Source organism: Terrapene carolina, unplaced genomic scaffold, assembly GCF_002925995.2.
Source record: "Terrapene carolina triunguis isolate 2854851 unplaced genomic scaffold, T_m_triunguis-2.0 Scaffold88, whole genome shotgun sequence".
Classification (NCBI taxonomy): Eukaryota; Metazoa; Chordata; order Testudines; family Emydidae; genus Terrapene; species Terrapene triunguis.
Window position 1 is genome coordinate 40656267 of NW_020664439.1, and position 25807 is coordinate 40682073.

The window sequence follows — 25807 nt, forward strand, 5'->3', positions numbered from 1 at the left end:
AAGTCATTAAGCATCTCTGCCATTTCCAAGTTTCCTGTTACTGTTTCTCCCTCTTCACTGAGCAGTGGGCCTACCCTGTCTTTGGTCTTCCTCTTGCTTCTAATGTATTGATAAAAAGTCTTCTTGTTTCCCTTTATTCCCGTAGCTAGGTCTTCACATATTTCAAGCTGGATTTCCTCTTAGATCCTTTGTTTTGTAATAGCTTTCTCTTGTTTCTTGGGGAGGGTGGGGGAAATGTAAAATTGTAGATGATCTTTTATTATACTAACTAAAAATAGAGATGTTTTTGAAAATCTTTCATTACATCAAGCCCTTCAAAACAGAACCAGGGAGAGTAATACGTATAATGGCAAAGCTTTAACTTGGTTCTCTGGATTACTCAGTGGCCTGATAGATCAAATAAAAATGTAGGAGTAAGAATGTAAGTAGACACGTAGGCTGCAGTTCCCCACCTTACTGTGCTCTAGATTAGAAGGCACAATACAGGAGTCTGAATATAAACCACAGAGGATGCATACAATGAAGATGAAGCCTCCTTTACATACAATTATTGTAAATAAATTTTTTCCACATTAGTGTGTTGAAAGTGGTGACTTGAAAGGGTCTGGATAGGCTCAGGTAGGGAAGGGTATGAGGGATTGAACTGAGAATGGATGCCTTTCACTTTTCAGCTAGCAGTTCAAAGGCACTTGGATATTACAGAGAAAGCATGCTGTAGAAGTATCCATAAACAAAAATAAATTCACCCAAGGCTGGTAGTAAATTCAAGTTGGTGGTGTTTGAAGGCTGTGAAATGAGTTCTTGGTTTTGTTCTAGTTCTCTGTGTATAGATGTCCACGTAACAGAACATACCATCACAGTTGATCTACCTGAAACTGTCAAGAGGGCAGCTACTAAATGCATAGGGAGACTGTGCTACCCTCCCACTCCTAAACATGATCCCTCTGGAAGGGTTGAGGTACAGTGATGGAGTATGGAGCAATCTGCATTGGGGGTTGCCTGTTCAATAGCTAAATAAAGGTCTTCAGTCAGACTCCTAACATGAGGGCTAAACTCACTTAACAATTGACTTAGAAGAAGTTCACAATAAAATGAGACTTGCAATCCACAGGTGTGCCTTAGCACATTGTCTTTGCCTTTGCTTCAGTAAAGCTATGGTAAGATGCTTTGAGAGCTGGGAAATCTGAATTCAGTTTTCTCCCTTGGGCAAGCCACTTTACATCTGTGTACATGTACATTTCCTCATGTAAAACAGGAGTAACACTTATTTCACAGGAGTGTTTTGGGCTCTTTCATAAAGATCTTTGAGATTCCGATATGGAAGGGGTTCTAGAAGTGTAAAGTAGTAACAACAGAAATAATTTATTATTTTAATAGTTTAAAGTTGAACCTCCTGGAAATGCATGTAAATGTCCTTTAAAATTTCAGAAAGGCCTCCTGTGTTTGTGTATGAGTCTGGAATGAAATGCTTGTGGCACAAAAAGTGAATTCTCATCTAAGGAAATAAAGTTCGAAGATATATATATTTGTTTTGCTTTATGTAACTTTGCAACTGTTCTTAAAGTACAACTTTAATAATCCTAACTTTCTTTTTATATCCTGCTGGCATCCTGTGAGCATACAGTAATAAATATAATGGATCTTGAGGTAAAAATAATATTTCTGTTTTGCCTGTTTACCTATTTTTTTCTCTTTTGTAGTGGAATACCAGAGCAAAGCGTGAGAAATTGACAGAACTGATGTTTGAACATTACAATATCCCTGCTTTTTTCTTGTGTAAAACTGCAGTTCTTACAGCGTATCCTTGAAATGTTGATCTATGTATTTTTCCAAGAAATAAAGCAAGCTTCTTCAAAGTGGTATTATTAGAATAAGATAACTTACTCTTTTCTTTCTAACCAAAATGAATATTTCTGTAACCATCCATACGGCTGATGTGAACAGAATAGCTTCCACTTCTGTGCTTTCTCCTTAATGCTCAACTTTGAAAACCCCTTGGTGTGATTCCTATCCTGGGAGACAACTTTTTCTAGTTTATATTTACACCCTATGCTGTTTGTTAGAGCTCAGCATGCCTAAAATGGCTTTGCTCAGATTACTAAAATGCAGTAATTTCGGTCTTCTGCAACAGAAATCTTCTGAGATCACTGATTAAGCCTTACACTGCATTATGTAAATATCTTAAACTAACATGTACGTTTTAATAGGCAGTTTAGAATCTAAATAAATGGGAAATATTTTATTTAGAGATTGCTGCAGAACATTTCTTTGAATTTTATATCATTTCTCATCCAAGGAGCTCAAAAATCAGTTTGCAAACATAAATAAATTAAAGCCTAACGTGTATGCAAGGTTGGTACTTATTACCCTTATGTAGAAGGGTAAAGGGATGAACATTGCAAGTCACTTGTGAGGCTAGGAATAGAACTCTTAGGGTCCTCGTTGCTAGTTGTGCTCTAACTATTTGACAAAATTCTCTCCCAAGTGTAAATTCTGTCATTCTCCCTAATCCTTCTGATTAGCTTTGCTAATGGTCGATCCACAGGCCTAATTTTGGATAGTGGAGCAACTCACACCACTGCTATTCCAGTGCATGATGGATATGTACTTCAACAAGGTAAAAAGTTTCAGATGTATAATTTATATACTGTGTTCATTACATTAAGAAATGAGTTTTATTACTAATATTAAAAGAAAATGTGGTATCTTTGAATAGGGAGAAGCTTGTGTTTTTTGTGGAGGGTGGGAGATGGGCTTTTTTTGTTTCAAATGAACAATTTATTGCAGACATCTTGTTCTGTAAGGATTTGAACGTAGTCCAAAATTCTATTTATATTTTGTAGGCATTGTAAAATCACCCCTTGCTGGAGACTTTATTACTATGCAGTGCAGAGAACTGTTTCAGGAAATGAACATAGAGCTAATCCCTCCATATATGATTGCATCAAAGGTGGGAAAGTTAACTGGATTTAAAAAGTGTTCATTTTTCAGAGTGTAGATTGTTGACTGACTGTACTCTTCTACAATTGCAGGAAGCAGTTCGCGAAGGATCACCAGCAAATTGGAAGAGAAAAGAGAAGTTACCTCAGGTCACGAGATCTTGGCACAACTATATGTGTAATGTAAGTAAATCCTTTCTTCTCCCTTGGCCCACAAAGAAATCCCATATGCTAGTGTATATTACAGGAAGCTTTTTGTGTGAGGAAAAATAGAAAACTTTCTGTCTAAAAAAATAGGAAAGGACATTTTTCTTCTTTTTGGAGTGGAGATAGGAGAAATTTTTAAAATCGGTTTAGCTGCTCTTTCATCTTTAGAATATAATTCCATTTAGATAATCTTATTTTTGTCTCCTGTTTGAAACTTGCAAGCACTGAAAATTCTAGGGCATTATGGCTTTACTTCCTGGATAGGCTTGTAGGAGTGGTTTTAGTTCGTGCTGATGTTTATAGTTAAATCTGAATTTTTTTTTTAATTTGTGTGTGTCACAATAAAATAGTTACAAGGGTAAAAGCATGGAAAGTGTGTGTGTGTGTGTGTGTGTGTGTGTGTGTGTGTCAAGTCTTGGGCACTCTCATACTTGTCATCGCCTTTAACGTTCCATTTTGTAATGCAATACAGAAGATCATTGCATGTGATGGGATAAGTTCCTAATAAAGGAGTTACCATACTGGGGTGCACCTTTGTAATCCTAAATCAGATTTCTCCTCCCACAATTCCTTTGTGGGAAACTGAAGCTCTGTCTTGAGAGTCTGCAGGTCTGGTCTTTTGTGGTGTTGCAGTGATATTGCTGAGCTCTTGGTTCTCCATTAGTTAAATCTTCAGCTCTCAATTAGGCTTTTATCATCCGATCATATTCCCAGACAGACACCGCCAAATGGATATATTATTAAATATGAAAATCCATGATAACTGTGATCAAGTCCAGCCTTGATTAAAAATTCCTGAGGGGAAATACTCCGCTGTCATTATGGGATGTGCCCTAGCGTCTGACTTCTTTAAAACCTATTGTGCTTGAAACAATACCTCTTATAGTTGTTTCTAGGGATTTAGCACAGCAAATTACTTATGTACTGAAATGCATTCATAGCTTTTTAAAGAAGCTTTGCACATATTTTGTGCACTCAGTTTTGTGATTCCAAATTTACTTGCTTATGGTTTAAGGCTTTTGTCCAGTTTCACATTTATGTAATTATAACATAATACTGAATTCTGAACTGGAATCCTTATAACACACCTTTTTCTTTTATTCTTCTCTCCATAGTGTGTAATTCAGGATTTCCAAGCCTCTGTCCTCCAAGTGTCAGATTCAACCTATGATGAACAGTATGTCATTGTATCTTTGTAAAACTAGCAATATGTGTATGTCAAATGTATTTATCAGAGTAGGAGTCCATGGTTTCTATTGTTAAGCGTATTGCAAAAGTATGATGATATACAAAATCATTTACTTTTGGTGTTAGGAATAGCTGGATTAGAGATTACACTTGCCATGCCAATGTGCATAAATTCTAATGACAATCAGAAAGATTGCCAAAAGCACAGGTCATATTAAAATTTGTTCTTTACAATTCTTTGTTTATGATGCTGTTTAGATTATTCACTGCATTATGATTTAGCATCTTTACTTTCTGACCAATGTTCTGATCAATATCAATCTCCAGGGTAGCTGCACAGATGCCGACCGTTCATTATGAATTCCCCAATGGTTATAATTGTGACTTTGGTGCAGAACGTCTAAAAATTCCCGAAGGACTATTTGACCCTTCTAATGTAAAGGTAAAATAATGAAAGGAGTACATTAAAATTTGCAGAAATATAGTTTATTATGAAGCCCTTCTATGCAGCCTTTCCCTTTATATGTGGGTACAGTATGTTATGATGGCACAAAGATTGAAACTATGAAGCTCTGTATTTACACTGTATGCTTTCCGGGGCTACCTATGTTGGGGGTGGAGTAGTAGAAATGGAATTCAAGATATCAAGTGCTCCCTCCCAATACATCTGTTAGTCTTAAAGATATCTTTAGTCTTAAAGGTGCCACAGGACTCTCTGTTGCTTAATTCAAGATATGTGGTTCTTTCTTTAAATAAAACTCATGTGGTGCTGAGATCATGGTGATGAGTGTGAAATAAAAATTTAGATAAATTAAAAGATTTTTGTCTGCAGAGCTTTTAGACCCTTGTTCATTTACTGCTTTAATGTGCCTTGCTGTTTTGAAGCACTGATTTGTGATTTACTAATTTTGTTCCAGGGCTTATCTGGCAACACAATGCTGGGTGTTAGCCATGTTGTTACCACAAGCGTTGGAATGTGTGATATAGACATCAGACCAGTAAGTGCTAGTCAGACATGAATTATCTAAAGCATAGATATTTTTCTGCATGGTTACAATATATTTTAGCTATGAAATTTACTGAAGAGGCATGGACACTTGCCATCAGTTAAAATGGAGATCTTGACCTCTTGAGGTGCCTATACATTATCATCTACATGTTGTGTAGCTATTAGGGGAATATGCAGATAAAACACATCTGAAGATAACTGTTCCCATGGTTTGAGAAACACTAAGTCAGATTCTGACCGCTGTTGCACTGATGGAAATGCAGAGACTCCATTGAAATCCTGCGTTACTCTTGTTTCACACTGGTGTAATGAAACAGATAAATAAAATAGCATGTTAAATATCCAGAGTTTGATGACTCTACAATGTGCAGTGGGTAGCTTCAAACTGTCATTTTAGGTGCATAGCTTTTTGTGACTGTTCAGCCTCAAATATCTGAAGATTAAATAGTTTGATATTAACTCACTGTATGGTGCAGGTGGAAAAAGAAAGCATAAAATTAAAATTCTCCTTTTTTGCTTCCACCAACACCATCTCTTAAAGAGCATGCAACATTCAGCTGTGTGCAGTTCTCATGTTGGCTGCACTTGGGTTGGTCCATCCATTGCACTTCCTTAATTGCAAAGTCAACCTGGCTGGGTAGACTGTGTTCCGTCTTTGGCAACTGTCATATTAGTCAATGTAAATATAATATTGACACACACAATTTTTTTTTCTAATGGGGGAAAAAATCCTTCCTTTCTTGTGTTCTTTGTGGATGGTACATCTAGTTGTGCGTTCTTGTATCTCAGTGTGTGTGTGGGGGCGGAGGAACAGGGGGAGTATGAAAACAAGCTAGAAGTACTAAAGGTTAAAACAGTAAATAAAAGCCATTTAGAATCAGTCATCAAACTGCCTGTCCCCCAATGTATCTTTTAAAAGAATGATTTTTCACGTGGTAGAAATGATTGTACTAATAATGGTGTAACTTTGTCTAGATGTCAAGTGTACTTTTACTGCTGATCATATGTACTCCTGGCATTTTTCTTTTCTCTGCATTATGAAAACAAACATTTCCAAAATACGTTCAGAATGAACTCTTGTGTGTCACATTTTTTTCTTCCCAGGGCCTCTATGGCAGTGTGATCGTAGCAGGAGGAAACACTTTAATACAGAGTTTTACAGACAGACTGAACAGAGAGCTCTCTCAGAAAACTCCACCAGTAAGACAGCTTATTAAATTGCTGCTTTGGGTCATTTTTTGGTCTGTGTTTTTCCTTGTACATGCTGTTGCATGGTGTGCAAGCCCTGTCCTCCTTAGGGTAGGTCGGGGTAGTGATACCACTGCAGTTAAGTCTATCAGACAGTCCTTAAGCTGAGAGCAGCACAGCCCAGACGCCAGAGTCGTCATGGCAGCCCTGGACTGCATGGACTGCGTGGCCTAGCGGCCAGAGTCTATGCGGCTGCCCTTGGAGTCAGGGCTGTGCGGCCTAGTGGCCAGAGTCAGGGAAGTGGGCTGCCACCTAATGGTGGGTGGCAGCTGGGTAAGGGGACCCAAGCCCTTCCTCTCCACTGGGTCCCAGCCCAGGGACCTATTGGTGACAGGAGTGGCCCTCACCCAGTCAGCAGGGAATCTCCCATGGGCAGCAACCTGTACAGCGCCTGGGTCTTCAGGTTCCCTGGCGGGGGTAACTTCCTGGAAGTCCAACTCCCGGGGGTCTGCTGGAGATAGCAGTTCACCAGTCTGGTCCCTGGGTTCTCCAGTTCCTGCAGTCTCTAGCTGTAGCAGCTCCTAGCCTGGAGCCTCTATCAAGCATCTTCTCCCCTCAGTAGTCAGTCTAGAACGAGCTAGGCTGCTTCCTTTTATACTACGGCAGCAGTTAGAGCATGTCCAGCACGGTCTGAGAGGCAGGACTTCTGCCACCCTTGTGGGGTTAGCCCACACTGGAGAAGAAAAGGTTATCACACATGCCTATACAGGCACTGACTGCTGTATTGCAGCTTTGATTTCATTAGGATTATTCAGTGGCCACGGAATGCTTTTTTTTTTGTAAAAGGCAGAAGCGAGAGATTCACTGCAGTGTTAGCACCTCCATTGTGTTTCTAATCCTCAGGTTTTTTTGCAAATGTAACTAATCTCGTAAAGTAGGAAGTATTATCCAATTAGTATGTATTGGGACAACTGAAGGAAAGATGTCACAATTATGAAGGCTACAAAGGTAATCGATGTCATCGTCAGGATTGGAACATTGGGGCTTGCAGGCAATCCAGTCTTGTGCTCAGACTGCTTGACCCAGCCCCTTTTTAGCTTTAATGACTAAAGCGGGGCCACAAGTTGCAGACTGTTGAAAAAACTTATCCTGTTTCAAAGAAACTCAATGCAATTTGGAAATAAGTAACAGCATAAAACAGACCAGCAAATACTTAGCTAGTTTTAAAATACTGCATGTCTATCCCTACTTTCAGATAACGATTCTGGCTATTCTGGGCTGTGTAACTATTCTGGAGCCATAATGATAATTTCCCCTAATCATCTCTCTCTTCTGTTGTGTTGCTGGTAACCCATTTCCAAGGCTATTTCACTGATTCAGTTTAAGCTCATGTTAATATAGAAGATTTGTTCTCCGTGGATTGCACACACAAGTCAGACAGGCTACCAATAAACAGCAACCTGCTTCTTCATTTAACCTGTAATTTTTGGAGCACTGGACTCCAAAGTGCAAATCAGACAAGCTCCACATTACAGAAAATATAATAGAATTAGTATCTTTGACTTGTGTGTCAACAGATGAATTAAACACTTTGAATATTTGTCTGTAACGCAGTCCTAAGACCTCTTCCTCCCCATCCCCTTCAGGGGAAAAAGTTTTGAACCTTCAGTTGAGCTACCTATCAGTTTGACCTTGCTAATGTGTATTTTTTTTTCTCTGTTCAGAGTATGCGGCTGAAGTTGATAGCAAACAACACAACAGTGGAGCGGAGGTTCAGTTCATGGATTGGTGGTTCAATTTTGGCTTCTCTGGTCAGTAAACATACATAGCTTTGGGAAGGGATGCTGAGCAGCATCATTAGCTGAAAACCTAATTCCATAGGAGTCTTTTTAGTGATTGAGTTTCATAGCAGCTGCTGCTCCTGTAGTAGCTCTGCTGAGCATGGTGTGGGAGGGGAGAAACGTGATGATAAAATAATGAATACTCTATGCATAAACCTAAAGAATCTTAATTAAGCTCCTTTCCTTGCCTCCAAAGGGGAAGGAGGTGGGGCTCCTGAGGTATTCTCTTGCTGGATCTTTAGAAAACTACATGCCATCTAGAGCATTCTAAAAGTACTAAACTTGCAGGATCAGGCCCCAAAAGACATCTGAAAAGCAAGTTGCTGAGCACACATGAGACAAGGATAGCAGGGAGTAGTTTAGTAATATCCAGAAAGGGGATGGAAGCAACAGTTGATGTGACAATCTTCCCTAATTGCTTAACATGCAAACCCCAGTTTAAAGATACATTTAGATAGCTGGAGCCATGGTCCTGTGCTGCAGCCTAAAAAATATAAAGGCTGGTTTGCTTTTCATGCTGTCAGAGCTAATGATACCCTGGGTACAGCACTGAGTTGTTGTTTTTTTCCTGTTTTGCAGGGTACCTTTCAACAAATGTGGATCTCTAAACAAGAGTATGAAGAAGGAGGGAAGCAGTGTGTAGAAAGGAAATGCCCATAGACCTCACACTATGAGAAACTGCTGCCTTCCCAATGCTCCTTATGTTTCATAGCTTTAGTGTACTCAGGAATGGGATGGAATCTTTTGTAGAAAGTTTATACTGTTTTGGTTTTTTGCATACTTCAAGATCCATTTTTACAAACCTTAGACATTGTTTAAAAGGCCTAACTGGTCCTGTCACAGAAAATGGATGTTTCATCCCTTGAAATGCAATAACTCTTATAAGTATTTTATAATTTTGTATAAATGTCTATTTTCTCTAAAAATCTTTTCCTGTGGGTAGCTTTACAGGTTAGCTGGTAGATGCAATACTTTGAAATGCCCTTGCATCAAATTTATTAAAAAAATATTGTCTACTTTTACAGATTAGTCTTCCCTGTTGATATGCTGTCCTTAACAAATTACTCTAATTTGTCTTTTAAAAAAAATAAAATGGTCCTGTTTTCACATTTTGAGCAACACTGTTTTTCAGCAAGTATTCATACTCTTCTGTAATTAATAAACAATCCAGATGGAAAACTATTTTTTATACTTCTATCTATCTTAGGCAGCCCATTTCAACCTAAATTGTGAAGCTGCTGCAATAGCACTAGCCTTGTAGTGGAAAATGTTCTCTTGATATTCTCCTCTTTCATGGTGTACTATGAAGTAGTTAAGGCCCAGAATATAGGCTATGTATAAATTTGGTTCTAAAACTATTATGAATAGAAGTGAGTTCATTTCAGTGAATATTTGGCATATACTGTACTTTCCACCTTCAGAGGTATGAGAATGCACTTAGCTTGGACAACGTGTGTGATCTAGGTTAGTAGCGTCCTCATTTTAGAGATTGGGAACCTGAGGCAGAGAACAGTGACTGCCTAAAGCCACAAAGGAAATTTTGTGTCCAAGCTTGGTTTACAACTCAAGACCACGTGGCTCTGTTCTGTATTTAGATTCCACCCCTGCCATAATGAAGTTTTGGTTCTGAATTTTAAAATTCCCGTTAGAAAAGCACTGTGCCCATTTGTTCTTTAAACCAGTGGTCTCCAAAGTGGGATGCGTGCACCCCAGGGGGTATGCAAGAGGATCCTTCGGGTGTGCAGCAGGAGCAGCGCTGCTTCCCCCCCCCCCCCCCCCCCCCAGCAGTTCGGTCAGGAGTCCGAATGGCTTTTTTTGTTGTTGTTGCTTCGACGGTTTGGCTGGGAGCAGAGGGTGCGTGCTCAAAAATTTTTTACTGATGGGGTGCACGATCAAAAAAGTTTGGAGACCACTGCTTTAAACAATTAAAAATGGCCACATGAAAGCTCTTGACACCCTAACAATTAGGTTTACAATCTAATAATGATAAACCAATATCATAAAATAGTCATACAGGAAATAAATGAACACAGCTAGCCAATAACTTAAAATTGAAATGCTCCTTCATCTCCCAGGTGTAGACCCCTTAACCTCTCTACATGCCTCATCAACTAAATGACTTTAACAGCATGCCTTGATGGTCATCAGTTTGGGCTATTTTGGATCAAAGGAGAGACCAAGTTCCAGATTCTCAGGGCTGTCGGCTGCTAGCACCGGCCCCTCTCAAAACAAGGCAGGATCCAACTCAAGGGCCTCTGACTGCAACTGCAGTATGGCATACAGAGAGGGGTGATCATTCTGGCAGTCAGGGTAAGACAAATAAATTGATTAGGAGAAACTTAAATGGTGAAAATAAACAAGACTCTTATAACTGTACAACCACATTCAAGTGCCATTAGTGAAATGTCAGGATGTATCGAATATATGTTGGCAACAGGGCAAGGAGAAAATAAAGTTGACTTTTATTATTACTCCCTAAACTTAAGAAGGAAAACACGATGATGCAGAATGCCAGAGCCTGTTTGTTATGTGTATAAATAATGGAATAATTTATACCTCTCTATCAATTATAGAGTGAGGGAAAGCACACTGTATACTTTCTTCTAAGGACAAAAAAAAAAATTATATTATGACTAAAAAAAATCACTCATCTGTGACAGTTAACTAGTGCCTTTCCCAGAGCAAAAACAATTTCATCTACTTAAAAACAAATCCCTCCCCACATTTTTTGCTGTTTACCCTTTATGCTGCAGGGGAATATTTAGGAAGGCTAATATTTTCTCAGGTATTTAATTCCATCACAGCTTGTCCTATTTGATTACTTTTGTAGGTGGTAGTGTTAAATGTAGCTAGTTTTGTGGAAGGTTATGTTTGTAAACAGTGATTTTACTTTAATTTTGTAAAAAATTCAATGAGTGGTTATTGGTATGCAACTCAACTCCTGTTCACTATGAAATAGAGTACTAAAGATGAGTAAGCGCTTATGTCTTACCTACTCTATCTAGGTAAAAGTAGAGTTTCACTTAGAGACAGGAAAAAATTCTCTTCTGCATTGACTAGGACAATTAATTGAATCCAAAGTGGTTGTCGCTGCATATAGCATGGTTGAATCTAGCCACATCTGTCCTTTCCTTCAAAGCTACTTCTTTCAAACAATTACTGCTAACTGTATTCTTAATTTTTAATTTATTTCTTGACTAAACATTCTGGAAGACCAAAAGTGTTCTACAAGTGCATTGAATGGTTTTGTAATGGAATAATTGCCTTCTGTACAGATATAGCTTTTAGGCAGCTCAAGTTACATACACATTTTCAATGCTGCAGAATTATAGAATTCAGTTGTCCCGTTGATTAAGTCTCCATAGTAGATCCCAGCACCAGTTGCATTCAATTAATTATCAATTGACAGCTAACAAATATCTTTATTAATAGGGAAGAGCTGGGTGCTGCTATGTACATCTTAGTATACATCATACATGAAACTACCTAAACTTTAATTGCAAATAGCAAAGTTGTCCTTAACTTGTTACTTAGGTGTCAAGTGTTGTGCTACTAATAATGCAAATATTTATTTCTGAAGAATATTTGAAAGCTTTCCCCTGCCAGGAGCATAATTAAGCTGCAGGCTCTAATGTGATAAAGCAAAGAGCCAGTGACTTACAAAAATAAGTATAGGGCTATGTTAGAAAATGTGAACATTTCCACTGAATCTACCAAAGATAACAGGAATTTAGCCTGTGCTATCTTCAAGCTACTCCCTTCTTACTAAGAAAACCTGGACACAGCTATCAAGCCCGATTTAAAATTAATTTGACTGAGATGTGCCCTATCTAATTTACCATTGCTTTCTGTAGAGATGTTGCTCTTGAAGTTTCTATTCCTTTCCCTTACCTACTTGATTTTACAACTAGGCGGTCAGTTTGCTGGTGTAATTTGCTGCCTAATGCATTTGTTATTTTGTTGTACTTAAATAGAGCAGTCCAGTGCATTGGACAGCTGCTATAGCTTGTATAATGTGCTACGCTAAGTGTTAAGTGAAAAAAAAGGGAGAGAAGACCTCTTTATTAAAAGCTAAAGCAGACACATGTCTACAACTGCCTTGATTGCAATCTCTGTCTTGCAGATGCTTTTTTACCGTTAAGCATATACAATTCAGCTTTATAGTAAATGACATGTAATATTAAAACATTAATTTTCAGCACCTGGTTTCTGGAAAAGTAATATTTTATCAATCAGTTAAATGACTCAGTACAAATTTTCATTGTTTTGCTCTGAAGATCTCTCAACCCAGATATGAATTTTATTTTTAGGGTTGAGGAGCTTTATTTGGGCAGGGAAAAAGAAAGATCAAAGAACAAAAAACCCTCACAGGCAGCCCTGTTCTTTATCTGCTGCCCACTGAAAATATGTTCACACTACATGCCAGTCACATGTAGCATCTTAAGACTACTGCAATAAAACTATAACTTGCATCACGCTTCCAGCTTGATATTAATTCTGTGATTGTGCAGCAAGGTGAGGGAATTTCTTTTGTAAAAGGAGCTGTTTCTTTTTTTCTAAGCTTTTCATCCTTGCTTGTTTTTTCAAGTGTTGTTCTATTCTGAGTCTGTAATGAAGAAAAATAAGCATTAATTGTTAAATTTCATTATAGCCCAACACGTTCTCCAAGTCATATCACTTATGCCTACATTTTAAAGATTTTTTGACTCACTTTATTGAATTTTCTAAGACTTTCATAACTTTCAAACTGGGCAATTAGAACCCAGCTTAGCCAGTTAAACTATTAACAATAGTTCACTTAACCTTGGAGACTCAAGTTCAGCAATCAACATCATGAATTTATCAGAGGCTTGTGCTGGCTTCAGGACCTGGGCCCACCTAATACTGATAACAGTTGCTATGATGGGTAGAAGCTGGAACTAAAGAGGAGAAAGGGCACCTACTTTATATTAGCAATAATGCACTACGCCAGTTCCCCACTGCTCCAAGTTTTATGAACACACGGCTTTTATTCATGCTTTTCCCCTGCTATTCACAGGGAAAGGGCAGTTCTGCCATAGCTCCAACAGGAGAAGTATATTTCATGCAAATTGTATCCTCAAATGCTTTACAGTAACAAGTTACAAGATGCCTGGCATATGTCTGAAGTGAACAAATTAAGAGGGCAGCAATGAAAAATAAAAGGAGAAAATAGGCTCCTAGGGGGAAATAGCTGAAGTTGTTTTTAGTTTACAGAAGCTGTAGAGAAGATGTTTCTCCAGTTAATCACCCCTCTGAACCAGGAAACATACCAGTTGCTGACAATGGTTTTCAGTATCTGGTGCCCCTGAACTGCTAGCGGAAATAGAACAGTTTAACACTAGTGCAGAACTCATCTCTTAACCATGATTTCTGTAACAGTGCTCAAGACAGTTTTGTCCCATCTTCACTAGCAGATGAGCAATTTAACAGGAGTACAGGGGGCTATTGCTGACAACACAGTTTTCCAGTGTAAACAGGTCTTGAGTGGAAGACTCTAGAGGGGCAACAAGATGCATGATGGATTCCTACATGTGAATTTTAGAATTGTACCAATAATTCTTTACTGCTCCTTTGACTCTTGTCCTCTAGCAGAAAATTAGAGACACATCCAAACCACCAGGTCTCTGCTGTCATGCACTGGGACCTCTCCAAACATGCTTTTCAATGCAAAATTAAGGAGAAGTGCCAGCATGGATTTGTGGGAGAAAGTTAGTAAATTTGGTCAACTGGAGTACATTCCCTACACGGTGTTTAATAATGAAACAATGGACATAACTGGTTTATTTCAAACAAGCACTTGATACTGTAAATACAACAGATTAACAGTTCAAGATGAAGTAGCAACAGTGAAAGGAGTTAAAAGTTTTAGGAAAACAGAGGTTGCCAGTAGAGAGATAGTCCCAGGTCAAAGTAGTAAGCAGGAACTGGGTTAAGTTGCTTTGTGGTAGTATGCAATGGGAGATCTTTTCTAGTGACTAGACTGGAGGATGTTTAGATGGATACTAGGAAAGGCCAGAGAAGAGGCAGCTAGAGTAGTCCAGACAGGAGGATTATCAAGGTATGGACAATGGATAGGTTCGTCAAGACAGAATTCTGTATAGGAAGTGAAAGGATTTAGCAATAGCCTGAATGCAAAAGAGTTAGAAGTCCAGTGACACCGAGGTTGATAGGCTGGTGCATGGGAAGGACCACAGAATTGACCATGAGAAAGAAATGAGGCCATAGCTCAGGTGCAGAGGAAGTTCAGTCTTTGCCATCCTGCGTTTGTCAGACAGTTGCAAGTTTGACTAGAGGGGCAGCAGTTGGGATGGAGATAGCATAAGGTTGAGTGAGAAGAGAAGGGACCAAGAATGGAACTCTGGAGTAATGTAAGAATGAAAGGGAGAGGAGATGAAGCCACCAAGGGAGATGCTGAAGAACTAGTCAAGCAAGGAGTCATCAAAGCATAGAGGAGACAAGTGAGGAGGAGGGGGTGGGTGACAGTGGCAAAAGGAGCAGAAAAATAGGATGAATTCAAGCCCTTATAATACATGGTCAGAAAGAGGCTACTGGTTACGTTAGTGAGAGCACTAACAGTATTAACTTTCACTGCTTTTAGCAGAAATATTCAGGTTATAGGTACAGTAGCACAGTTTTTTCCTCCACTTTGAATCCTACAGGTAACAAGTGTGGTGTGTGTGTGTGTCTGTGTGTGTGGGGGGGGTGTTAATAGGAGAAAATACCTTGGTTGCTTTGCACATAAAATAACTTTGGAGTACAGAACAATTTTGCAGGTGGATAAATTTGACTGAAAATTGGACCAGAAAGGAGTAGAGCAAGCTGTAATTCAGAATGACTGATAGATGAGGCTTATAAATGGCTAAATAGCCCATGCAGCTCAATCTGCAGAAGTATAACAAGGAAAAAACATTTTGTAATCTACATGCAAACAATACTAATTACAGATGAGTGTGAGACATAGGCGTGATTATGCATCAGAACCATCTGCATAATATCTGGCAGCAGTAAAATGGCAAATGATCTCAGGATTTTACCAGAGATGCTGAGCATAATTAAGCAGCTGGTGTTGAGGAACTGTTAGGCAGATCATAATAAATAAGATAACATTCAGAATATTATATACGATTCTGGGTCAGTAGGGTATGGCTGAGATGGGAAGGGTGCCACTGAAATCAACCAAAATACCATACAACTTAGTTTGTATGAAAGAAGCTGCACAAAATTTCGAAGTGATCAGATTATGGGTTTTGATTATACAAACTATGGCCAGACTGAAGTTTATTAGGAGACAAGAGGAATGCTCCTAAGCATTTTATCATAATTAATATGCATAGCATCAAATGTAGGGCAGGTGCTTTGTGCAAATCATCATCTTTGGAATTCTAACAGTGCATGGAACTATACATTAGAATGCAGGCAGGGTGACTCATTCCTTCATCTTTCCAAGAGAAGTAAGCTCGAGTTCCATGCAGTATGCTATGTGGGCGGTCTTTGAAATTGGTCTTATCTTTGCTCTGTGTATGTTAGAGAGCCAGGGCACTCTCAAAAGAATAAGGATTTGGCCTGGTATACAGGGCTCAGATTTTACCTTCACACAGTGTGCTACACACCAACCCTGGAAGGGATTCATTCATATTATTGGTAAAGTCCTTTGGGATTAAAAGTGCTCTGTAAAATATTACCAGCCAGAATTTCTGTAAGCAAAGTCAGACCCAGAAGATAAGTGGTGACAACTTCAAAGAAGCTGGGATACAGCATAAGACACCATGTCATCGTCAACAGTTATTCAGCTGTACCCAGAACCAATTATATACTAGAAATGTGACTTAGTGACTTTGTTCACAGAACTGGGACCTCTTACTGGTGTGCTTAGCTTTAAACAGATAAGTAACCCCATTGGTTTCAAGGGGACTACTCACATGCCTAAAGTTAAGCACGTGCCTAAGTGCTTGCAGGATCAGGGTCAAACAGTTTTTGTTCAGTGTCACCTCTTCTCTATCCTGTAAAGGAAAAAAACAATCCACAAGCTAGAGAAAGCAGTAAGACTGTCCTCTACAAGGTGGGAAGCGCTAGACTAGTACACAACAAACAGGGTCAGAGAATTTTCCTTTCCATTTCAAATTACCTGATGAAATGTTCCACACGTGGCAAGTAGAAGAATTTCCTCCTGTTGTATTTTTTGTTTAGGTACCAAGGTATTGGCCACTCTTTGGAATTGTACCTGTCAATGACATACAAATTGGTTACAGTATTGTCCAGCATTTAGACTGTTGCATCTCAGTTAATGGACTGTAACTAAGTTGCTCTTTTTTGTTCAAGTGGGCAGGTACTGTGGTCTAGTCCAGGAGTTCTCAACCTTTTTCTCTGAGGCCCCCCCCCAACATGCTAGAAAAACTCCACAGCGGTGGGAGGTGTCTCAAGGTTCTGGACTTCAGCCGCTGGGCGTGGGGGAGCTCGGGGCACCAGGCTCCTGCCCCATGAGGTGCCGGGTGGCCCTCCATAAGCACAGTTTGACTTCCATTTTAGAGAGTCAGCTCTGTATGGCAGGGCCCGGGGAGGGAGCACCACCTCCACCCCCTGACTCACGTCAGCACGCCACCCAGCTATCTGGGTTGCCGGGGAGGGGTGTGCAACCAAAAATTATAACTCAAAGAAAGGGGGGGGGTATCAGCTCAAAAAGTTTGAAAACTGCTCAGGGTGTAGGGAGGGGGGATATCTCAGGGTGCAGGGAAAGGAGTAGCAAGAAGCTATGTACCTGGGAAGGCCTCCCCACTGAAGTCGTTGCTCCCTGAGGGCTCTGCCGGCCCCGTAGCCAGGCCCCCCTGCCCGGGCAGTTCTTACAGACTGTGCGAGTAGTCAAAGGGGGCTGGGAGCTGAGGAGCAGCTGCCTTGCACACTGCACTGCCTGGTTGTGGCTCCCGACCTGGCAGGAGGCGGGCCTTGGGGGCGTATGTGGAGGGGGTGGGTGGGTGGAGATGTCCGCGGGGCTGCCCCACTCTGGTTAAGGCACTGCAGTTTGAGGGGTGGGGGGGCAACACCCCTCCGTACCCTCCTCCTTCTCCACCCAGCCTTTTTACCCCATGGGATGCTGGGGCTCGCGGACCCCCTGAAACTGGCTGGTGGCCCCCCAGGGGGCTGCACACCCCCAGTTGAGAACTGCTGGTCTAGTCAGTAGACCACAGGACTGGTAATTGGGGTTCTCTTCCCAGCTTGTTGGTTGACCTTGGACAAGTCACTTAAGCCTCTCTGACTCCGTTTTCACCTCTGTAAAACGTGGATAACATTTATTTACTTCTATGTATGCCTTGAGCCCACTGAATGGAAGGCACTGTATAAATGCAAAGAATCAGTATTCAAGTTTCAAAGTGTTATCTTTCAAAAAAAAAAAAAAAAAAACAACACAAAAATTCCATAGCATGTCTGTTTGCAATTTTAGATAAATCAATTTGAGTATGGCGTCCAGGCACTTTAAAAGAAAGCTGCAGCAGGAGCAAAAGGGCTAAATAACACAACTAAACTTTTTTTTTTTTAAATACCAATGTTGCACAGGGATGCATCAGATACAATTCACCTTATACAAGTGGAAGAGAATTTTGCTCCATATACCTAGTACAATACAAGCGTAAGCACAATGATTAATGTACTCAGTACTCTACCAAACAGCAATAGAAATGATAAATGAGTCCAAGATTCAATATTCACTGCTGTATTGTCTCCACGTGAGCTTCCCTTTCTTTCTCCATCTCCTCCACACTCCTGTCACTCCAGTGCAGAATACAGAAACTGTTCCTCAAAATGCTATTACACTGAAGGTAAAATTCTGGCCCTATTAAAGTTAGTGGGAGTTTTGCCATTGACTTCAATAGGGCCAGGATTTTACCCTGAATCTAAGTTTACTGGAGTTTATTGGATATAGTCAACTTTAATTTACAGAGATTACAAACAACAATTTAAAATACCTGTCAACGATGATAGGAGATCCTAAATCCATCTACATGTAGTCCCATCTACACTGTAAGTCAGGGATCGGCAACCTTTGGCATGCACCCCGTCGGGGAAAGCCCCTGGCGGGCTGGGCCAGTTTGTGCGGGTTCGGCTGATCGCAGCTCCCACTGGACGCAGTTCACTGTTTCAGGCCAATGGGGGCTGCAGGAAGTGGCGCGGACCGAAGCTTTTCCTGACAGGCCGTGTGCCAAAGGTTGCCGATCCCTGCTGTAAGTCCTATAATTTTTGGAAGACCAGGTTACATAGTTGCCTCTGAACACTAAAAAGGGGACCGTACACTTTCTGGTTACTAAGGGTGTGGGAGGCGTCCTAATCATCCAGGGCTGCTTCCTACCTGTGTCAGGCGGCTGCAGCTCCCAGCCCTGGCTCTGCAAGAAAGTCCCTCCTGACCCCGGCAGGAGGGGGGAGGCGGAGCAGGGAAGCAAGCGACGATGGGGGGGGGGGGGAAGAGGAGTGAATGAGGGGCAGAGCCTCAGGGGAGGGGAGGTTCCAACACTCCTGCTGGAGTGTCCGGTTTTTAAATAATACAAAATTGGCAACCCTACTCAATACAGTGGTCTTGCAATACAGCTGAGAAAAGTCCAAGTCTATAGCACAACTTGGAAACACTGTGGACTCATCGGCACAGCAAGACTAAACCATATTTCAACCACATCAGGGGACTACCATGTTGTAACCAGGCCCCCCAATACTGTAAAACTTTGAATCTAAATGGGAACAAGTTCTGTTTGCTGTTTATCTGGTGATTTATCCATGGAATTGCTAGAGAGTGGTTACCACCACCCCAGCCCAGCTAACTGCTTAGCAAAGTTGCCAGTGATGAAACATCCCCAAAGGTATTAATGTTGTTTAATAAATACTGCTTTTCTCTTCTAGATGGTAGATATATCTTGCTCTTGATAAGGTTAAAAAGATGTTTTTTCCACAATAGACATGTTATCTGACTCTTTTTCTGTAAGATGTTTCTGGTTTTGATAGTACTGATACCGCCTACAGCTCTGCACATATAGAACAGTAATCCTCTTTCCCATACCAGTAGGTGCGTCCTAAGAAGTCATTTCTCCATTCGCCAGGTCGCGGGTTTTCGTGGCCTGTTTGTAACAGCCGCAGAGCAACTTCTCTTTCTTTAATAACTAAGTCTATTCTTCCCATAGACTTTTCCACCTGAAAACAGAATAACCATTTCAACATGACACTGAAGCCACAATGCCGGCTATTGATCTGTGGTTAAACTGAGGATCTTTTAGTTAAGGTGCCAGCTGGCTAAGGCTCAAGTCAGACAGTGAGTTGATGCTGGTAGGTTGTGGAAAACAACTGGAAATATGCAGATTTTATCTGCATTTCTGACAGTTCATGGGAGTGGTTTGTCATGCTGGTTGGCAACTTGGGGTCTCAGTTCCTATTAGATGATCAGAGAGCAGCAATGGTCAAACTATAACATTTGACCAGAAGCTTCTCAACACTTTTCCAGCTAGAAACTTTGTTACCATGATTCACGTGTGAGTAGATGAAGTCTGCAAAGTTAAAGTAGGGACAGAAATGAGTAGGCAAACAAGGTCAGAAAACTGACGGCAAATGTTAGAGAAGGAGACACTGAAAGAGGGTCAGAGAAATGGGAAAAGAACCAAGAGGTCACAGGTCCGTAGAAGACCAGGGAAGATAGAGAACAAAGGAGTTGAAGGCAGCAGAAAGTTCAAGGATAAGAATATGGGCGGGCTGCAACTTGGGCCAGGAAAAGATACCAGAAATGACTGTGAAATCAGTTTCAGTGGAATGAAAGAGGTGATTTAATATGAATTTGATTTAACATAGAATCATAGAAGTGGAAGGGACCTCGAGAGGTCATCTAGGCCAGTCCCCTGCACTCATGGCAGGGCTAAGTATTATCTAGACCATCCTTGACAGGTGTTTGTCTAACCTGCTCTTAAAAATCTTCAATGATGGAGATTCCACAACCTCCCTAGGCAATTTATTCCAGTGCTTAACCACCTTGACAATTAGGAAGTATAGGAAGTGAGAAAGGCTTTGGAACAAGTTAACTTTTACATTGCTACCCTAAGCAAAATGAATCAGGAACATAATTCTGGGAACTGTCTTTTAAAGGTTTGCAAACATTGCATCTTTCACACACAAAGTTTACCTGCAGTGATGTTTTTAGCTTATATGAAAAAGTTACCTTTTCTAATCGTTCCGGACTTGGCATAGGTAAACTTTGTCGCTTTGCTTCTTGCTCTAGAGTTAAAAGCATGTTTTTCTCTTTCAGTAGGACATACCTGAATCAAAGAACGTAATTGTACAATAAGGTCAGAAATTAGATTTAAGTTTTAGTAGTAACATGCTTATAAATTATTCACTTAAATAGTGATTCTCAACCTCTGGGATTACACGATTTTGTGTCTGGTACTCTGGGCTCCCAATGTCAAGTTAAAAAAGCTGTTTTTTGTTGTTGTTGTTTTTTTAATTCCTTGCCTATGCTACTTAAGTTGTATTTTTAAAGATCTTGCAATTCTAACAATCTGATTTACTTTTAACAGGGCTTTTTCCTCTGTGATTTCACAGCACTTTACAAAGGATGGGTAAACACCATTATTTCCTGTTTTACAGTTGGAGAAACTGAGGGACACAGGACTAAAGTCATTTATCCCAAGCTCACATAGTCAGTGGCAAAGGCGGGAATTAGACCCCCATGTGTCTTAACCCCTAGTCCCATCCCCTGTCCATGAGACCACACATTTTTATATAAACCTTTTAAAGAACATCCTTAACTGATGGGCCAAGTTGGACTCTTCTGCACTGGAGCCCAATTCACCACTTCTACCTGCAATACACTGTACATACTGTGACCAGAATTAGCAGCGCCGGCTCCAGGGTTTTTGCCGCCCCAAGAGGCGCAAAAAAAAAGCAGCGATCGCAATCTGCGGCGGCAATTCGGCGGGAGGTCCTTCGCTCCAAGCGGGAGTGAGGGACCGTCCGCCGAATTGCCGCCGAATAGTTGGAGGTGCCGCCCCTCTCCGGAGTGGCCGCCCCAAGCACCTGCTTGGCAAGCTGGTGCCTGGAGCTGGCCCTGAGAATTAGAGTCCCAGTACAGGTTAGAGTGTGCGCAACTGAGTGGGAGATTGAGTTCACTGACTAATACAGCCATGTCTTTCATATGAAAACTGGCACAAGTGCCCCAAAAGGATAGGAAACACTGTACTAAAACACTTACCAAAGTTTGTGCAAATCTTCATTACTCTTGTTTCTTAGGTGTTTTGCATGCCACTCATCCCCTGTAAAAACAACAGCAACAAAAAACAGTGATTTCATCTAAAAACGATCCATTTTCTGGAAAAATATTTCCACCTGCACACCATGTTGATTCCCTGGAAAGAATGTCAAATTACAATCACCAATTTTTGAAGGTTTTTCCTTGTAGATGACATTGAAATACTGACCAGTCCCAACCCTGCTTAGAAAACAAGACCATGTTCAAATGTGAAAGAAACTGTGTACTATTCCCTAATAGTTGTAGGGGGAGTTCAGAGCTAGGGAAAGTTGTAGGCAGAAGCACAGACAGACAGAGAGAGAGAGAGAGAGACACACACACACACACACTTTATTAGAATAAGGAAAACAGTATTATCCCTAAAGTTCCTTGTTCAATGTTAGAAGTGCAACCCTTTCTGTGATCTCTCGTCACGTGACAATATGGCTAAAGACTATATGCTGGGCTATAGGGTTTAGACATTTTGCCTCTGCTATGCATGATAAATGTTCCACTTGTATTAACACAGGATTAAAATAGAAAAGCAAATGAATATACAAGAAGTGACATGACATATTGCCACTAAATACCCTCTAAAATCCTGCATATTAATTTGCATATTTTTAACAGCAGAAGTATATCAAAGACACCAAATCCAAAAGGTTAAAAATAACTCACCAGATTTAACTACAATTTCTCCCCAGTTTTTTGGGTCATCAAAAAACTCCTCCAGTCCTTTCCGTGACAAAGTAGTATGGAGAAACTTACACTGATAGAGGGGCTCTACTTTAGTACTGTTCTTATGGAGCAGGTTCAAGGTTAATCTGCAACAAAGGTAAGAAAAATATATATTTGATTAGGGGGAAAAAAGGAATCTGCTAAATATGAACTTTACCCTCCTTTCCATTTTCATGGACACCTTCCTATTTTGATTGTAACAAGTTTTCTATTTGCAGATTCTCCAACATTGGAGGTTGCAGAGTCCACTGGAGAGAAAGTCGAAAGACATGGGTTCAATTCTTGGCTCTATCAATGTCAGACACATCATCTCTATTTTCATTTCCCCTCTCAATCTTTGTGTGTCTTGTTCTCATTTGTTTATAAGCTTCCTGAGCAAGAAATTGTCTCTTATTATGCGTTTGAGTAGTGCTGAGCATAAAGAGGCCCTGATCATGGTTGAGACTTCTAGGCACTACTATGAAAAAAATAATAAATAACAGGTAAAAACAGCATTTATGAAAAACAAGAATGACATGCAGAAACAAGTACTGCATTTCATAACACTAATATTATGTGCAGGAAGACGCCATTATTACAAAAAATGCCAAAGGACCTTTAACATCCACATTGAGCTTCTGTCTTTAACGTATCACCTGTGGAAAACTCTAATATTATTTGGAAATAACTAACTACTTCAAACTCTGTCAAGAACCTATTTTTCAAGGGACTATAGCTACTGCAAACCTAATGTTAGACCAGAGGTTCTCAAATTGTGGTCCGCGAGCTCCTTTCAGGTGGTTCGTGGATAGTTCCCTCTAAGGTGCGTGCCTGGGTGGCCGTACACAAGAGAATGAAGGGCCACCCGCCTAATTAGTGGAGCTGCGCAGGCATGGACCCTGGAGAAGACGCACATGTAAGGTGAGATGGTGGCCTTGGGGGGAATAGGGGGTAGGTGGGAGGGGACAGTGGGGTGAGAAGAGGGGGTGGGGGGAATTTGTGACGTGCAGGGCTGCGGTGGCCAGAGAAAGAGGCAACTCTTCCCAGCTCCAGAGCTGTGGCTGTCGGGGAAAGACGGCCCTCCTTCCCAGCCTCAGCTCTGTGGTAGGGGAGAGACCCCCCCCCTCCTTCCCAGCCCCAGCTTGGGGGCTGCTGCAGTGGGGGAGAGACCCCCCCCTCCTTCTCAGCCCCAGTTCAGGGGCTGCCACGGTGGGGGAGAGAGTGTGAGATCCCCCTCCTTTCCAGCCCAGGGGCTGCCGCGGCAGGGGAGAAAGGGCACATCCATCACATTACAAAGGTAAGACTACTGATATTAAAATATGAGTTGTGTGCTTTTATTTGTAGAACAAAGAAAGGTTAATTATTATTAAGGGGTTTTTTTTATATAGCTCTTCGATCCAAAGTGCTTTACAATAGTTAGCTAATGGTACAAACAACATTTGGAAAGATCATTAAGTGGTCCGCCAAGACCTTCAGCAATTTTCAAGTGGCCCGTGGGGGAAAAAAAACTTTGAGAACCACTGGTTTAGACTATCAAGTTATCCTTCTCATAGTGACTAAATTTCATTATGCCCTAAATTGATATTGAGAGGCCTGTGTGAAATGAGTTGGTAATATGTCTAGTTCTACTGAACAAGTTCCATCACAGCTGGCACTCTTGTTGGCACTCTCAGCAGCAACTGTGGTAAAGAAACCAGACCTTTCTGATTTTATCGGCTGAACAATAAAGTAATGCCTCTGGCTACTAGCATGGAGAAAATGTTTGTTACAAACTTCATTATCCTGAAATGCAAGCTTTTAATTTACATGCCCAAATGTGCACTGGCCTGCAAAACCCCAAATTGGCAGATATCAACAGCAAATCAGGGAGTCCCATATATTGACGGATTAATTTCTTTAGCCTGTATTTTTTTAATATAATCTCAATTTTCAAGATTTGTTATTTCTGATGTCAGCTTACAATAAGAAAGAGAACACCTATTTTGTGTGGGATGGAAGTAAATGCGGGTCAAAAAATTAATGTAATCCCTTTTGGCAAGGTACTGCTGAGACATATTCCACAGTTTTCTGTAGCATAACTCCGATTCCATTACAACCAGCTGTACTAAAATCTAAATGTGAAATTTCAATATATTGTTTTGAGAAACGGATGAATGTTACTCAAATATTAATCACTGTGGAATCTCACTAAGTACCAATCTGGGTTTAGTCAGAACTTCATCCTTCTAAAGAGAGGGACAAATTATCTGAAAGAATGAATGCATACATAGTCTTGCTTGCTGTGTGTGAATATTAAAGACTGTATAACTTATTATTCAAGTGGAGGACTTTGCCCAATGGCAGTTTCACGCTTGATGTCCCCAGGAGGAGAATGAATTTCATTAGCACTGGGTGAAACTATTCCTTCATTACATAGCTGATAAACCAGATGTTGAAATATTATGGGGATAGGCACCATAAGGACCTGAACAGGATTACTGAGGGACAATCTTCACTCATTAATATATTTTGCTTTCCGCCACCAACTCTCTATATAAAACTTTTTTCATGAGTAACGTACTCAAATGCATGGATGCTAAATATCTAAACTGTAATCTTAAATTCACTCACCTAAATTTGGGTTATTGCTGATTATGCACTATATGTAAATTATGACTTTAAAAACAAACTTTGTATTTGTGAATAATCTAAGCACTATACCCAGATGGACAGACACTCTTTTCTCAACCTATGTATTAGATCAGTTTTTTAACATTAGCTTTAATAAAAATTTTAAAGCTCTATGCAAACAAATACAGACTTAAGATTTAGCTGTTATTTTGACAGTGGTTTTAGAGACAGGGGCATTAGGAGCTGGATTCTAGTTGGGATGCTGGGCTCACCCCAATGTAAGGGCAATAACCCCATACCCTGCAGGCTACATCAGAATGGCCCCAGGCCTGCCACAAAGCGGTGCTATTTCGAACGAACACACTTTGGCCCAACAGGCCCTTCAGCCGGCCAACGGCCCCTTTCCCTCAGCCGGCCAACGGCCCCTTTCCCTCAGCCGGCCAAAGCATACAATGCACGGGCCGGGCCAACCCAACCCAACCCAACTCAAGAGCCCGAGACACCCGCCCAACGCAGCCCCCCAGCCACGGCCGGGGGGGTCACCACATACTCCCCACCCCCTTCCCAGGTCACCTCATCTCCCCCGCCCCACGGGAACCAGTTACCCCGCTCAGCGGGCCCCTACCCGGAAAGGCAGGCGCCTGGCGGGGCCTGTAAGACTCCCGAGACCCTCACAGCGCTGAAGAAGCGCCGGCAAAGGGCAGCCGCCATGATCCCCACAATGCCTTGCGCCACCGGCCACTTCCGGCTGGGAGACCGGAAGGCGAGGACTACGGGTAGAATTACTGGTCAGGACAACGTGCCCGATTCCAAGATGGTGGCGCCACGGCTTCGATCT

The 25807-nt window shown here is 41.0% G+C and overlaps 2 protein-coding genes across 2 annotated transcripts in view; one reads left to right on the top strand and one right to left on the bottom strand.

The window, feature by feature from the left end:
- Positions 1 to 9551, top strand: part of ACTL6A (actin like 6A) — a 13133-nt gene extending 3582 nt beyond the window's left edge. The window contains exons 5-14 of the mRNA XM_026650061.2: positions 1701 to 1798; positions 2523 to 2617; positions 2844 to 2950; positions 3033 to 3122; positions 4262 to 4323; positions 4662 to 4776; positions 5252 to 5332; positions 6448 to 6543; positions 8256 to 8342; positions 8952 to 9551. Coding sequence (XP_026505846.1) covers positions 1701 to 1798; positions 2523 to 2617; positions 2844 to 2950; positions 3033 to 3122; positions 4262 to 4323; positions 4662 to 4776; positions 5252 to 5332; positions 6448 to 6543; positions 8256 to 8342; positions 8952 to 9032 — 912 coding nt within the window. The 3' untranslated portion in view covers positions 9033 to 9551. The remainder of the gene's footprint in view (positions 1 to 1700; positions 1799 to 2522; positions 2618 to 2843; positions 2951 to 3032; positions 3123 to 4261; positions 4324 to 4661; positions 4777 to 5251; positions 5333 to 6447; positions 6544 to 8255; positions 8343 to 8951) is intronic.
- A 2866-nt stretch (positions 9552 to 12417) lies between these two features.
- Positions 12418 to 25708, bottom strand: MRPL47 (mitochondrial ribosomal protein L47). The gene is made up of 7 exons (XM_024204010.3): positions 25595 to 25708; positions 22321 to 22466; positions 21607 to 21667; positions 20575 to 20671; positions 19432 to 19562; positions 16519 to 16614; positions 12418 to 12978 (listed from the first exon to the last, which is right to left on the bottom strand). The coding sequence occupies exons 1-7, from the start codon at positions 25678 to 25680 to the stop codon at positions 12864 to 12866; spliced, it is 732 nt and encodes a 243-aa protein (XP_024059778.2). The 5' UTR covers positions 25681 to 25708; the 3' UTR covers positions 12418 to 12863.
- Positions 25709 to 25807: the final 99 nt, after the last annotated feature.

Coding starts and splice junctions, on each gene's coding strand:
- MRPL47 (XM_024204010.3), bottom strand. CDS start 25,680: ATGGCGGCTGCCCTTTGCCGGCGCTTCTTCAGCGCTGTGAGGGTCTCG. Junction 22,467..25,594: donor CCAGGCGCCTGCCTTTCCGG/GTAGGGGCCCGC, acceptor CCTTTGTTGCAG/ATTAACCTTGAACCTGCTCC. Junction 16,615..19,431: donor TTCTTAGGACGCACCTACTG/GTATGGGAAAGA, acceptor TGTCATTGACAG/GTACAATTCCAAAGAGTGGC.